Here is a 14,640-nt window from a genome sequence, read left to right on the forward strand (position 1 = left end):
GTGGTGCTTCTTTGTATTTGGGTTCTCCACCAAGATATACCAGGCAAAAGAAGTCAGAAATGCCAGTATTCCACCATGGTTTGGAATGTTCTAGTGCAGATTGTGCTGACTGTGGAAGCAAGAGAACTATGACTGTGCCTCAAATGGGCTTGAATATAGGAATACCATCTTTATGTAGCTCTACTGTATTGTAACAAAACTGGACACATCTCATCCTTCATAAGCAAGCACTTTGTGTTGCTGATGTCAACAGTATGCTCATCTTCTAATTACACAACATTGCATTGTTAAGCAGTACAAGAATATCATGAAAAATATCTCTGTCCCAAAGTCTATATTACATGATGTAATAAACTGAGGAGTTACTGAAATCTGAAGAAGAAAGTGTTGAAGTCTTTGCGGTCACTAAGATCTTTACTTAGTGAAACCTCAGAAATTTTCCTTAATAAAATAGATGACAGAAATAGCACTGATGTTTCAGATGGAAAAATACCCCAAAACAACGTTATAGCAAATAAAATGATCATGCTGAATAAATTCCTGCATAGGCTGTATCCAAAAATATATCTCATTTTGTTTCAAATGATTTTGAAAAGAAGATGAGCATACTTAGATAGGAATTGTGAAAATCCCTTTTTGTATGCGACAGCATGAATCTAACCAAAAGACCAATTATGCTAAAACAGAGTAACTTAAACAAGTCATAGTTTTCATAGCTATTCTAAATGAACATCAGCTCTTGTCTTATTGACAAAAAGTATAATCATGTTTCAGGTACCTCCACATAGCAGCATATGTGGTATCTGCTGCCACTGTAAGAACCCTAGGGGAAAAAGTGCATTTATCAAGGAATAACTCTTAAGGATAGGCATCACATTTCACCATGGTAGAAGCTGTTTGAAAGACCTGTTAAATATCTGTGGAGAACCATTAGAATAAGCTTTCCACATTGAATTGTTATGCATTGTGAAAACAAAACAAAAAAACAGTGAATGACATTTATATATTAGCTATGTAAAAGCAACAGAAAAGAAATAGGCAGAACAGAAAAGCACATCAAAAATTCCAGATTGCCTTTGTCAGCTATCAAGTGAAAAAGAGAAGAAAAACCCCAAAATACTGAGGTAATACAAGGAACCAAGTAGTGTAACAAATATTATGGTGAACTAAGACAACTCCAAAAGACTTATAATGGAAAACCCCTATGTTTTCTCCATGTCCCAGAGTTGGACCAAAGTGGAATGGTCATGTCCAGCTCTTTTGTGACCCCATGAGCCCCTTTCCATAGGGTTTTCTTGGCAAAGATACTGGAGTGGTTTGCCATTTCCTTTTTCAGTAGCAAACAGAGGTTAAGTGACTTGCCCAGGGTCACACAGTTAGGAAGTGTCTGAGGTCAGATTTGAATTCAGGTCTTCCAGTCCCAGTGCCCTATATATACACTGCAACACCTTACTGCCCCTTAATAACAACAATAAGCCATGCCAAATATGCATAATATCCAAGTTACATGAAACAAGAAGCTTTCAAAATATAAAAACTTAGAGGAGGACAGAATCATGGCGATAAGATGACATACAAATTATCCTATGTGTCCCGTCTGCTACAGAAGTTGTATGGTGCTTTCAGTGAGCTTACAGAGGATGAGTTCATATCCTAATTTTTTTTCAATTATAAAAACTAGTTATTTTATTCACTTGTAACATAGTCTATATATGTAAAGAAGAATAACAAGATATAGACTTGTCTGTCCAGTGACCTTTTCTATCTGAATTTCATTGAAAAAAATGAGAAGAAATATGATGATGATGATGGTCAAGTTTAATAGTAAATTGAAAAGCACACTAAGTAGCTACTTCATCTCATGGCAGCTTTCCTCAATGATATCAAAATGTCATTTGGACTTAATATGTGTAAAATTCTTTATGACTATCATGGAAGAATAGGGGAAGATTTGAGCTTGAATCCAGAGATCACATTGAGTCATTGAATGCAGTCAATACTTATCAGTAAGCATTCTCTAGATAAGACTCAGCAAGGAGAAATGTAAAGCCATACACGTGGAGACTAACTGGAATACATACTCAAATCTTGATGAAAAGAACACATTTAAAGTGATCAACAGCTACTTAATACCAGTCTTAATAGGTTTTTAGTGTGGAAAAAATGGATGACAGTGGGTCTACAATATGTGCAAACAAAACCTCAAGACAGCTTTAGAAAGACTTGTCAAAAGGAGGAAGAGGATTGATAAATGTTCTCAGAAAACATGACAATATGTAAAAAATTTTGTATAAAGACATTTGGTACAAATAGACCCCACTTCACAAAGTGATAGCAAAGGGAGGTGACAGGTATGTGCCATGGACGTATCAGATGTAACCAAAAATAATTGCTCTCCAGGCAGAGCCTATGAGATGGCTAAGACACGAGTGGAATCAGAGGACAATATCCATATGAACTGAAGCAATCATACTTGAATAAAAACATGTCAGTCAAATGACTGAACCATGTAGATTATTAGTAGAAATTAAGAGATTTTTGGTAGCAATTCAGGATCAGTTCATCAGCACTAGAAATCACAGAAGGGTAATCCTTATGAAGTTTGAACTTATTTATCGATGCAGATTATTTAATGAGATGATAGAAACTGTGTGACATATCACTGTAGGTTGAAAATGTTTATCATCTGCTAGATATTTTGAAAGACATAATCAGATGACTAGGGTTATACACCAGAAGATTGTTGTCCTTTTAAAAAAAACTAACAAAATTCCTCATACTACAAATACAAATTGCATTAACTAAACATGTAATTTAAAAAAACAAATAAAAAACTAAAAAATAAACTCAAAATATGCACAAAAGAGGATTTTTTGTGAAGCAGATAAATTGGAAACACAGAAGTCCATGAAACCAACAAAACTAAAAACTGCTTCTTTGAAAACATTAGTAGGATTGATAAACATTTAACTAACCTAATTAAAAGGGGGTAATATTAAATTTTTAAAAATGAACTAAGGGAATTTATAACAAATAGAAATGAAAGATAATTCTCAGAATCTGCTATACACAAATGCCTTCAAAGTTTAAAACTTAAAAAAAGATTATCTACAAAAATATAAAATATCCAAAATAGTTTATAACCAGAAATCTTAATGTATCTTATTTCCGAAATTGAAATTGAACTAGCAATAGATGAACTATCAAAGGAGATAAAAAACTTACTTATCCAGACAAGTTTGTTGCTGAGTTCTATCAAATGTTTAAAGAATATATGATACTTATACTACACAAATGAGTCTCAAAAATTTAGGGTGAAAATACTGTACCATACTCCTTTTATGAGCCAGTCTTAACATCTAAACTAGGAAAGGATAAAGTAAAAAAAAAGAGAACTCGACTAATATCATAAATGAATACTGATTCAAAATTTTTTTAAAAAATGACTGCAAAAGACTGTAGTAATTTATCCCCCAAAATATTCATTAAGACCAAGTTAAATTTAAAATATGGCTACAAGGAGAGTTCATTCTTATGAAAAATTAATATAGCTAATTACATTAAAATTATCTAAAACCACATTATTTTACAAGTGGATGGAGGAAAAAAAAATCCAGTTGACAAAGTATCATAATCATTAACATTGTATAATATGATCTAAAAAAGAAAGTTACCATTTTATTCAGTGGGAAACACTAGAAGATGGCCTAACAAATTCAGCAGTAAGACAAGGATATCTATTTTCTTGCTGTTACTTAACATGGTTCTTGAAATGCCAACAAAATCAGTGAGAGAGATGGGGAAAGAAATTAAAGACATAATCATGGGGAAAGCAGAGATAAAATTACTCCCATGTGCTGATTACATCATGGTTTACTTAGAAAAGTCTAGACAATCAATAAAGAAAGTAATTGAGACAATTAACAGCTTTGTTAAAGTGACAGATTACAAAATAAAATCACAAAAATCAACAACATTTCTATATACTTCAGGAATTAGTGAACTATTGTTCATGAATCAAATTTTGCTAGTTGCCTCTTTATACGTATGTAAAAACTACGTTTAGCTTATGGACCATCCAGAAACAGGAACTGGGACAGATTTGGCCAATAGACTGTATTTTGCCGATCCATGCCATATTTCAACAAAAATAAGTCCACGAAAGAGTAATAGAAAAGAAAGTCCTATAGAAATAAATGACAACTTAAATAGCTAGAGAGGTAATCAGCACTCATGATTAGACTATTTCAATAAAATAACAATACTACTGAAATTAATTTGTAGACTGTTGTGTCTATATCAACCAATACCAAGAAAATACTGTACAAAGATAGACTGAATGACAACAAAATTCATTTGAAGTAACAACAAATCTAGAATATTAAGAAAAATAATGGAAAAAGTAGGCCAGAAATGGAAGAGCACACCTAAATCTCAAAGCATATTATACAATAGTAATCATCGAAACTGATACTGGTTTTTTAAAAATAATTAAAAAAGGAAACTTAGTGGAACAGTCTCAACAATGTAGAATCAGAAATAATTGAACTTGATAAACCACTGTTCTGTTAATCTGGAAACAAATTATCTTGGAAAGAACTCTCTCATTGAAAAGAATTTCTAGGAAACCTAGGAAGAAGTCTGGCAGAAATTAGAGTTAGGTCACTATCTTGCACAAAATACCATAAAAAACCCCAACCCGTAAGGTGGACTTCATGAAAGTGAATATCAAAGATCGTACAATAAAAAAAAAATTAGAAGAGGCCCAGTTCAGATACCGTTAACAGCTATCGTTATTAGGTAAATTTGTAATCAAACCATAGATAGATAGAGACAGTTACAAAAGACAAATTGGATAATTTTGGTTAGACCAAGTTGACAAGTTTTTACATGCACAAAATTAATGCTGTTAAGATAAGAAGAGAAGCAGTGACCTGGAAATATTTGTATCAACTGTTTTTGATATTTAAGATACACAGGCAATTAAGTGACTTATAAGATCAAAAGCCTTTCTTAGCAGATAAGTGGTGAAAGGATTTGAAGTTTTCAAATGAAGAATTGCAGACAGTAAAAACCTTATGAAAGGATGCTTTAGACCACCAATAACATGATAAATTTAAATCAAAATAATGATGAACAACAAAACAGTTGAAACTGAATGCTGAGAAATTATGACCAGAATTGGCCCCAAAGAAGAAAATGAGAAGATATGTCTTCACTATTTTTTTTTGGAGAGGTTTAGGGATCTGAGTGTGGTAAACTGAATGTAATGTCGGGGTTCTTGGCTATATTGGTTTATTTTGCTGAAGTTTTTTTTCTTTGTTATAATGGGTGGCTTGAAGTGGCAATAAAGTATTTATGCAGAGTAAATGTCGATGATGGAAAAAAATTTGATTAAAACAGTTGAAGTAAATTCCAAAATATCTTTGATTCTGAGAGTCAAAGGTGGGGAGGTAGGGCATTCTCATCAGGCAATATCACTCATGTAAAGGCACATAGAATATGCATAAATAGCACATTAGGTTCTAGAAATAGCTATTAGACCTGTTTGCCTAGAATGTGGAATTTACAAAGGGTAGTGATATGAAATACATCTAGAAAAGTAGTCTGATGCTAGATCATAAGGATTTAAATGCAAAATATTTATATTTTACATGGAATCAATAGGGATCCCCTGATTATTTTTGAGTAAGGAACTGACAGTTCTGTATCTTAGGACTATTAGTTTCAAGAAAGGATATGAAGAGCCAAAGACAGGGGGGCATTGAATCATCCTTAGGTGATTGGAAATATTCAAATCTAGGAGAGTGGTGATGCCATCAACAGAAGAAAAGTCCTTTATGAAATAGACAGTGATCCTCTTCTCTTTTAGGATATGGTGTCAGAAATGTATTCCGGTCCTTGTGTTGCATTAGAAATTCAACAGCATGAAGGTACAAAGACATTCCGTGAATTCTGTGGGCCTGCTGATCCTGTAAGTTATTGTCTTAAGAAAAATGTGAAAAATTAAAAGTGAACATTCTTACTACTAAATTCTTTATTCTTTTTATTGCAAATTCTTTTAAAATCTTTTTACTTTAGTTTTTGGTATCTTGATGGAGCCATGTTTTGATTAGTGATACAGATTACAAATTTCGTTTCTTTTCATCTTGACTCATTGAGGTTCCTACCATTAAGTGGATTCACTCAATACCTTGGAAGCCTTCTTCTTTTTCTTTTAATATCTTGGGGTTACCATTTGGGACATCCATTTAGTGTCTCTCATTCTGGCTACAAGATTGATCTACCTACTTTTACAGTCATAAATATATTCTTGGTAATATTTTTGTATACTTCTTGTGTATGAGCTATCAGGGGTAACATGCTACAGGCTATTCACACCCCGTATGTAGCTTACAAAGTGGTGAGGGATATGCCCATCCAACATGTTAACCAGTATCATGGAATTGATGGTGAAATGCTCCAAATGCTCCTATTCATATATCACAATGGGCAAATTTCAACAAACTTCAGAAAGCTATAAAAACTCTTAACAAAACCCACAGCAACCTATCCAAATCAGAAAAAAGAAAAGCTGCCCATTGACTAGACTAGAACATGAAGTTGAATAAGAAGCCTGCCAATCTATCAGTATATATCTTCTGTATAATTGATGCAGATCAGTTGTGAGTCTGTTCGTGAGTACTCCAATTGATAGGAGCAAGAAATTGGCCTTGATTGAATTTGTCCAAATTGTGAATTGCTTTCATTGATCACAGACTGCATCATCACAAGTGCTCTTTATCACAAATATTTTCTCACTGTAGCTATTTGGCTACTAAAAAAGGGATTAGTAATGCAAAGGGTAATGGGTAGACACATGGAGGATATAGACAACAGTCTGTAAGAAAAATGAAAGGAGTCTTTTGGACATCTTATTACATAAATAAAAATGACAGATGAGAATATTATTGAAAATAATGTTATTTTTACTTGTTTTCTTTCGTGACTTGAGAATTAAAGGTTTTTCATACTTTAATAGCACAAACTGAAATCTTGTTGAATTTCATTGAAATTTGAAAAAAAGGTTTTTTTTTCTTAAGCCATGAAGTTAGCAATGATCATATTTCTTAGCTAGCTTGCCTAGATGAGTAAATTATACTAGCCCTGGAATACAAAATGTGTTAAATGCTTTCCTTTGGCATGGTACTGTCATAGAGCCATCATTTTTAGATTGCAAAAAAGCAACCACAAACATCCAGCAAAATGATTTATTACTCCATTTTGAATCAAGAATAAGGCCTCGGGGGAAATTTAATAATTTAACATTCTTATTCTTTTTTTTTTAAACTTCCTTTGGGTTTGTTTTTCAGAGTATTTTTTTCTCTAACTCAATGCTATGGGGAGATGCTTTTGTTCTCTTTGGATACAAAGAACACTAGAAAGAGGTAAAAGTATTTAAGGATAAAGATTATGCCATTAGCAAGTGAAAATGTGGCCAATGGCCTTAATGGAATAATCATCATGTGGCTCACATTTGCAGAGTGCTTTGAGGTTTATAAAAAGCTCTCCAGAGGATAGTTCTTCCAGGTAGGTGGGACAAGTATTCTGATCTCTGTTTTACACATGAAAAGCTAAGGCTCAGAAGGGTTGAGATCATGGAGCTATGACTCAAACCTAGATTTTCTCACTCTAAGACTAATATTTTTGAATTTTTGGAGTCATACTGATATCAGAAAATGATGAGAGTGATATAGTTTTCCTTTAGCTTTAGGTTTACTTGGTTTTCTTTATTTTGATCTTATTTAAGAATAATGACACTATCTCTAAAGTCAGTCAGTAACATTTGTTGGATACCATGGTGTTGTATTCATCCTTCATTTTCAAAGAGAACCATGACATCAGAGAAATGATGACATGACTTACACTTCTTGAGTTTGTTTTGAGGGAGGAAGGGCTGTGCAAATTCACCAACCTCACTTTCTCTTCCTGAGCCATCTGGATCCAGTGACCAGATATTTATCAGGATGACTGGAGGTAGCCCAGGATGCAATGGGAAGCCTTGGCCTTTAAGGCCTTTTCAGGTACTCACTTAAAGTGAGGTAATGAAAATTCAGTGAATAGGCCTCTTCAAAAGTAGTCAGGGAATGGTCCCTTTAAATAGAAAAGAAAAAAATAATCAAGCTGGGAGGGGCATGATTATACCAAATGGGCCTTGTTCAGGTGTGTGTGTGCGCGCGCAGCAATGAAAGAATGATAACTAAGTAAATGAACAACACTTCTCCAGTCCTCAGTATGCTGTCAGTCTAGTTGGGAACTCATAATTTGTGAATACGAAAAATATTTTGAAATGCTGCAAAAATACCACTATGTCTAAATTTATACAGTTCTCTCCAAATGTCTCAGTGCTGAAAAGTAATACTGAAAAGTGCAGAGAACAAAGATCTCAAAATAGACTGAACACAGGAAGATGATGGTGCTAGAGATAACAAGTGAATTGTGTAAACTTATGGCCACTGTACAGTTTGAAATACTATTTATTTTACATTTTAGAAAAATGTAGAATTTTCTTTTATTTTTTAAAAAGTTTATGCTGATGGTAGCCTGGGATTAGTCAGTTTGCTATACTCAAGGAAGTACAGTTTGAGCCGAGGTGTGATGTAACACATAGACTATCGATAAGGAAGGCCTTTTAGGCAAGAAAATAACATGAATAAAGGCAAGGATTAAATACTATGCAAGTGGTATGTAATTGACAGCAAACAGATTTATTTAGCTGTCAGGGCAGAGAACAGTGGAAAGGGTGGTGGGATAGATAATTGGAAGGGGGATATTATTAGAAATAACTTATGGAAATCTTTTAAAATCAGGAAAAATAATTTGGAGTCCATATAGTAAAAAATAGAAAACTCTGCTGTAGGTCCTTGAGCAAGAGCAGTATGACTAGAAAACATATTAAGTTCTTCTTGGGACTTTGTATCGGATAAATTGGACTAAAATTTAGTCCCAATGGGAATGGTGGATTTTGCAGTAATTGCAGCAGTGAGGGTCTGAACTAGAGCAGTCACTAGGGCAGTATAGTACCACCTCTGGGACTACTTTCCCAGTCTCTCCTAGCAGCAGCAAGCTGGGTTTTCAGAGCTGGGCTACTGGGTTTCCTCAGGAATCTGGAAGGGTTTGGAATTACTTAGTCAGTCATATTTAACTATGATGGTATCACTGGTACAAAATGCCATTGTCCCACTCACAAGTACGTACAGAGAGTCCCTAGGAAAGTGGGCTCAGACTTAGCATATGTGGCAAAAGGATAATATAGTTCCTAAATGTCTTTTTCTAGAGTCCATAGAATGTTCCCATTAGGTTTGGTATAGTTTTTTTTTTTTTTTTGCTATGTGGAGCCATGATCATTTTGATAAACATTACTCTATGAAAGAATTATATAAGTATATATATGTAATAATATAAAATTATATAATTGTATTGTCACTTTGTTGCTATCCTTGTAAATATGGTTTTTCACTGATATCAGTGTGAATATTCTTTTATTTTATTTTTTTTAAAGTTTTGTAAGGAAGCCCTTACAGGGCGATTTCAGAGCTCGTGTTTCTTGTATCCACACCTATCATAAATCTGTACTAATCTGGTTTTCTCATGTCAGGACATTCAAGTGCTAGAAATGTTGATTGGAGAAGTTGAGTAGGTGCTGTGGTTTGTAGCCCATGGGAGAGAGAAGAAAAGAGGGAAAGACAGAGAGAGAGAGAGAGAGAGAGAGAGAGAGAGAGAGAGAGAGAGAGAGAGAGAGAGAGAGAGAGAGAGAGAGACCGAGAGAGAGACCGAGAGAGAGACAGAGACAGAGACAGAGAGACACAGAGAGACACAGAGAGAGACAGACAGACAGACAGACAGAGAGAGAGAAAGAGAGAGAGAGAGAGAGAGAGAGAAATATCATTGCTGTGGGAACAACTGGGAAGGGGAAAAATTATTTTTGATAACATGGGATACTTCAGGATTCTGAAAGTAGGTAGACTGATGATGTGTAAAATGGATGGTACAAGTGGTGAGCAGCGTAATGTGGAAATAAAATGGTATTCATATACTATTTCTTAATTAAGAACTTTGATTTTTACCCTACCTGGTCACAACCTCCTATAATTTTTCTCTTCACTAGACCCTGCCATCCTGGTAAGCTATCATCCTATGTAACTCCCTGCTTCCTCAGCCCAACTTCTTGAAAAAGCTGTCTCCATGTGCTGCTTCCAGTTCCTCTCCTCACGCTGACTCCTCAACCCTTTGCATTCTGGCTTCTGGTCTCATCATTCAGCTGAGATTGCTCTTTCCACAGTTATCAGTGTTCTCTTAAGTTCCCTTTTCTAAGCTGTCATCCTTCTCAGCCTCTCTGCTGTGCTTGGCGCTGTAGACCACACTTTCCCCTGAATACCTTTGCCTCCTACCTGTATAAAGATGTCTTCTCCTTATGTTCTGCTGGTTCATCATTCATTTTAATGTCCCTAACTGTGGGCATTCCCTAAGGTTCTGCCATAGGCCCTCTTGTCTTCTTCTATACACTCTCTTGATAACCTCATTAATTATCATCTTTATGCAAATGACTCACTGACATAGCTATATGTACATATATGTGGGTATGTATGTTTATGTTTATATGTCCCAAGTGTCCCTGCATTCATTCCCACAGTACCAGTTGCCTATTTAGCATTTGAAAGTGGATGTGACAGTCATCTTAAACAAAATATATCTAAAGCTGAAAAGTTACCTTTCTCCCTAAACATTCTCTTCTAAGCTTCCTGATTTTTATTGAAGGCACTGCTCTCCTTCCAGTCTCCCAGTTTCATACCTCATCACATCACTTTCTCTCAACTCCTTGTCCAATCAGCTGTCCAAGCTTGCTGATTCTACTTTCACAACACGTTTCACCTCCAATCCCTTCTTTCCGCTTCCACAGCTCCCACCTCGGTTCAAGCCCTCATCACTTGTCACCTAGGTTACTACAGCCTCCTATTTGGTCCGTTCCCCCATAGGCCATCCTAGACACTACTGCCTTAGTAAATTTCCCTACAGGCACATTTGACCAGGTAATCCCCCTATTTAATCAACCCCAGTGGTTTCCTATTGCCTCTAGCATCAGATATCAGCTCCTCTGTGTAGCTGTTCAGGTCCTCCACAGCCTCACCCCAATCTAACTTTCTGACTTCCTCAGAGATCAGTGTCCCAGGTGCGCTATGAATTAGCCACATTGGTCTTTGTGTGTTCCTTACACATGATGCTCTCTTTCCCATCCCCATGTCTTTGTACTTGCATTTCCATATCCTTAGAATGCAATCTCTCCTTACTGTTCCATAGAGTCCCTTCTTCCTTTAAAATAGAGCAACATCTTCTCCATGAAGCCTTTCCTGATCCTCCAACTGCTAATGCCCTCCTTCTTTATATTGAATTACTCTGTACATATTTGTATTTATTAATTTTATATTTATATTATATGTACTTATGTACTTGCCTCTCCATTAGAATAAGCTTCTTCTTGTGGTGAGTGGATATTGTTTCATTCTCTGTATTTATACTTCCTGTACATAGAAAGAGCCTGGCATACAGTAGATACTTCGTTAATACTCACTGATAGATTGATTAGACTGTGGTAGGAATGTCAGCAATTCTGATGGGCTTGGCATGAAAAGAGTGAATGTTAAGAAGGACCATGAAAGTCTAGTGAACAGGGCCAGGTTTGCACTGGGTCTCCTCTCATCACCATTGTGACGTATGTGTTTGGGGGGGTGCGGGGAGATGTTCACAGGCATTTGTCCCAAACTTGGTCAGTGGTTTGATTGCTATTCACACAGTATATATTAGTGCAAAAATAAGTAATACTGATAGGTCTGAGGTAAAATTGGAATACCATACTGAGCTCAGTTCTGTATTCTGTCTCTGAAGGAAAAAGAGTAGCTGGGCAGACTCTTATCTCAAATGCTGGACCTTTTTAGTTATCATTCTCTTAACTGTCATAGATTTCATTATGTATTTTTTAATGTGGCAACCAGATTGCATACATTTCAGCCAGATGAGAAACCTGTTTTCAAACATCAGTATTCTTCTGGTTATGCTGAAGGACTTCTAGTCACAGGATTCCACAGTCTTTGGCTTGGGAGGATTGATGGCAGTACTTGGAAAAGTCACACAATAGGTCGTCATTTGTACCATTAGAGGAACTGTTGACAAAAGTGAAATTCACTAGAAATATTCAGTATACACATACACAAAGGTATACATGTATAAAGTACATATAAAGATAAATATGAGTGTGTCAATATATACACACATATGTGCCTATATATGTGTACAGATACAGATATGTACATACATGTATAGATATGTACATACATACACATTTCTATCTGTCAATATAATCTCTCCCCCGTCTTGCAGTGTGAATTTCCCTGTTTCTCCATATGATTGAGGTGCATTGAAATAGTCATCCCTTAAAAAATCAACTCAAAAAGAGATAGCTGTGGAGTAAGGGAGGTGAGAGGAACTGACAGAGGAGCAACTGCTAGGAAACAGTTGACTGATCATCTGTCTCCTGTGGAAAGGACAGAGTTCTGCTTTGAAAAGCTTCTTCTGGTACAAAGCAGAAAATATGGATGGTGTGTTGGAGAAAATCTTTTTCTTTTTTTTTTCACCCTCAGCATGTACTCTGGTGGAAGATGGATGAAATAAGAAAATGCATGAGAAAAACCTGTATGTTTCTTCTGTGGCATATTTGCATCCATTAATCTCATATACCTTCTGGGAACTAATTTTTTTTTAGCCAAGAGAACAAAAAGGCATGCTTACTTGTTCAGTGAGAGGAAATCAAGCGTATTTTTGCAAAATCCCATGAAATTTCATGAAACTCAGTTTGGCTAAATGGAACAATCAGTGGCATCGAGCAATAACGTTACATTTCCCCAGCCTTTTTCCCTTCTTCAGGTTTCCTTGACTGTATAAGAATTCTTTCAAGATTCTCAGGCTTGGGTTTCTGACCTCATTTGTATGTGAGTTCCCACCACTTCTCAGGCTGTTCGACCTTTGTCAGTTGTCTTCCACAAGTCATCCATTGGAAAACTATCTAAATACACTGGAGGTCTACACCTGTTTCTGTTTGTTTTACTACTTTGTGCATTCCAGTATAATATTCATACTATCTGTCTGTTACTCTTTTCCCTTACCATATAACTGGTGTACCTAGTTTTCTGGTTGGAGTTCCTGATATTTTCTCAGTGATGTCCATGAAAGCATTGTCATTGTATTCAGATAATTTAGGGACTGTTATATGGAAGAAAAAAGTCTTGTTTTACTTGTCTTCAAAGAAGAGAACTAGAACCAAAGAAGTAGCTGTAGGATGACAAACTTTGGCTTGGTGTGAGAATGTCTGGTTATAGAATGTGCACCTCCTTGGAGGTGCTCAGGAAGAGCTCGGATGACCAATTTCTGAGTCAGTTAGTCAGTCAACATTTATGGAGCACCTACTCAGTGCTAGGCACTGTGCCTTTAAGCACTGGGTAGAAAATGAGAGTCCGTGCCCTCGAGGAGCTTACAAGCTAAAAGGGAAGACAGCACACAAAAGGGACCTGGAAGGGTTGGGGGAGGCGGAGGCTGGGGAAGAAAGCAGCCAGCTCAGGGGCTGGTAGAGTCCGGTCCAGGATGTCTGGCTGCTGAGAAGTGAGGAGTCAGCCAAACTGGGAACCCGCTTTGGAGGCTTTGGGAGGAGTTCTTTGCGTCACCTATCCGCCCTCCAATCAGAGGAGCAGAGGATGCTGATGAGGTGGGTGTGATTCCCAGCGCTGATGCAATCTCCTGGTGATGAGGTGTCCTGGGAGCATAGTTATGGTGGAGGCCAGTGCAAGTAGTGCAGCTGGTGGGGAATGGTAAAGATGATGGAACAATTCCTCCTTGGGGCAAAGTGTTAGCCTGGATCACCCCTAAGTTCCTGCTCATCTCTTAAGAATTTCTTCTATAAGCCAGGAGAACAGTTATACAGTGACAATATTATAAAGTAAAAGCAAAAACAAAAAATTTGAAAGACTTAAGATTTCTGTCAGTTGATTTTTTGAAGGATTTACCTTTTTTAGAGTGAGGCTAGCTGTAGCTACCTTTCTAGATTCCAGGAGTCCTCCTGAGGACTTGTGTCTTTTTTCTAATGCTATTGGCTTGAACCTGCAGTTCAGTGTTTTTCCACCTCTACCATTAGCCATCAGGGATTTGAAGATTTGGCAAGACCAGAAGTACCAACATTCACACAGCCAGACACACACAGACACAGACACACATAGACACACAGACACACACAGATACACAGACACACACACAGATACACAGACACAGACACACACACACAGACACACACACACACACACACACACACACACACACACACACACTCTCCCACACCACCTCTGACCACAGGGAGTGTGAGCTCAGACCTAATGTAATTTCTACAAAGCATCAATCCTCACCAAGTTCATGTCCAAATGTGACTTTGCTTTTGAATAAGTCCTAGTTCAAAAGTAATGATCCTAATGTACTCTCCTCTGAAGTATTATGTTCAGAGCCACAAGAATGAACAGAATCCAATGGACTGCCTATTCCGATCCAAATAATATTGTGTCTATT

At 36.4% G+C, this 14,640-nt stretch overlaps 1 protein-coding gene across 3 annotated transcripts in view; it reads left to right on the plus strand.

The window, feature by feature from the left end:
* Window positions 1-14,640, plus strand: part of NME7 (NME/NM23 family member 7) — a 183,337-nt gene that overhangs the window by 86,456 nt on the left and 82,241 nt on the right. For all 3 annotated transcript variants that reach the window (XM_072648706.1, XM_072648708.1, XM_072648707.1), the window contains exon 10: window positions 5,873-5,974. In XM_072648706.1, coding sequence (XP_072504807.1) covers window positions 5,873-5,974 — 102 coding nt within the window. The remainder of the gene's footprint in view (window positions 1-5,872; window positions 5,975-14,640) is intronic.

This window comes from Notamacropus eugenii, chromosome 2 (assembly GCF_028372415.1).
Source record: "Notamacropus eugenii isolate mMacEug1 chromosome 2, mMacEug1.pri_v2, whole genome shotgun sequence".
Classification (NCBI taxonomy): domain Eukaryota; kingdom Metazoa; phylum Chordata; class Mammalia; order Diprotodontia; family Macropodidae; genus Notamacropus; species Notamacropus eugenii.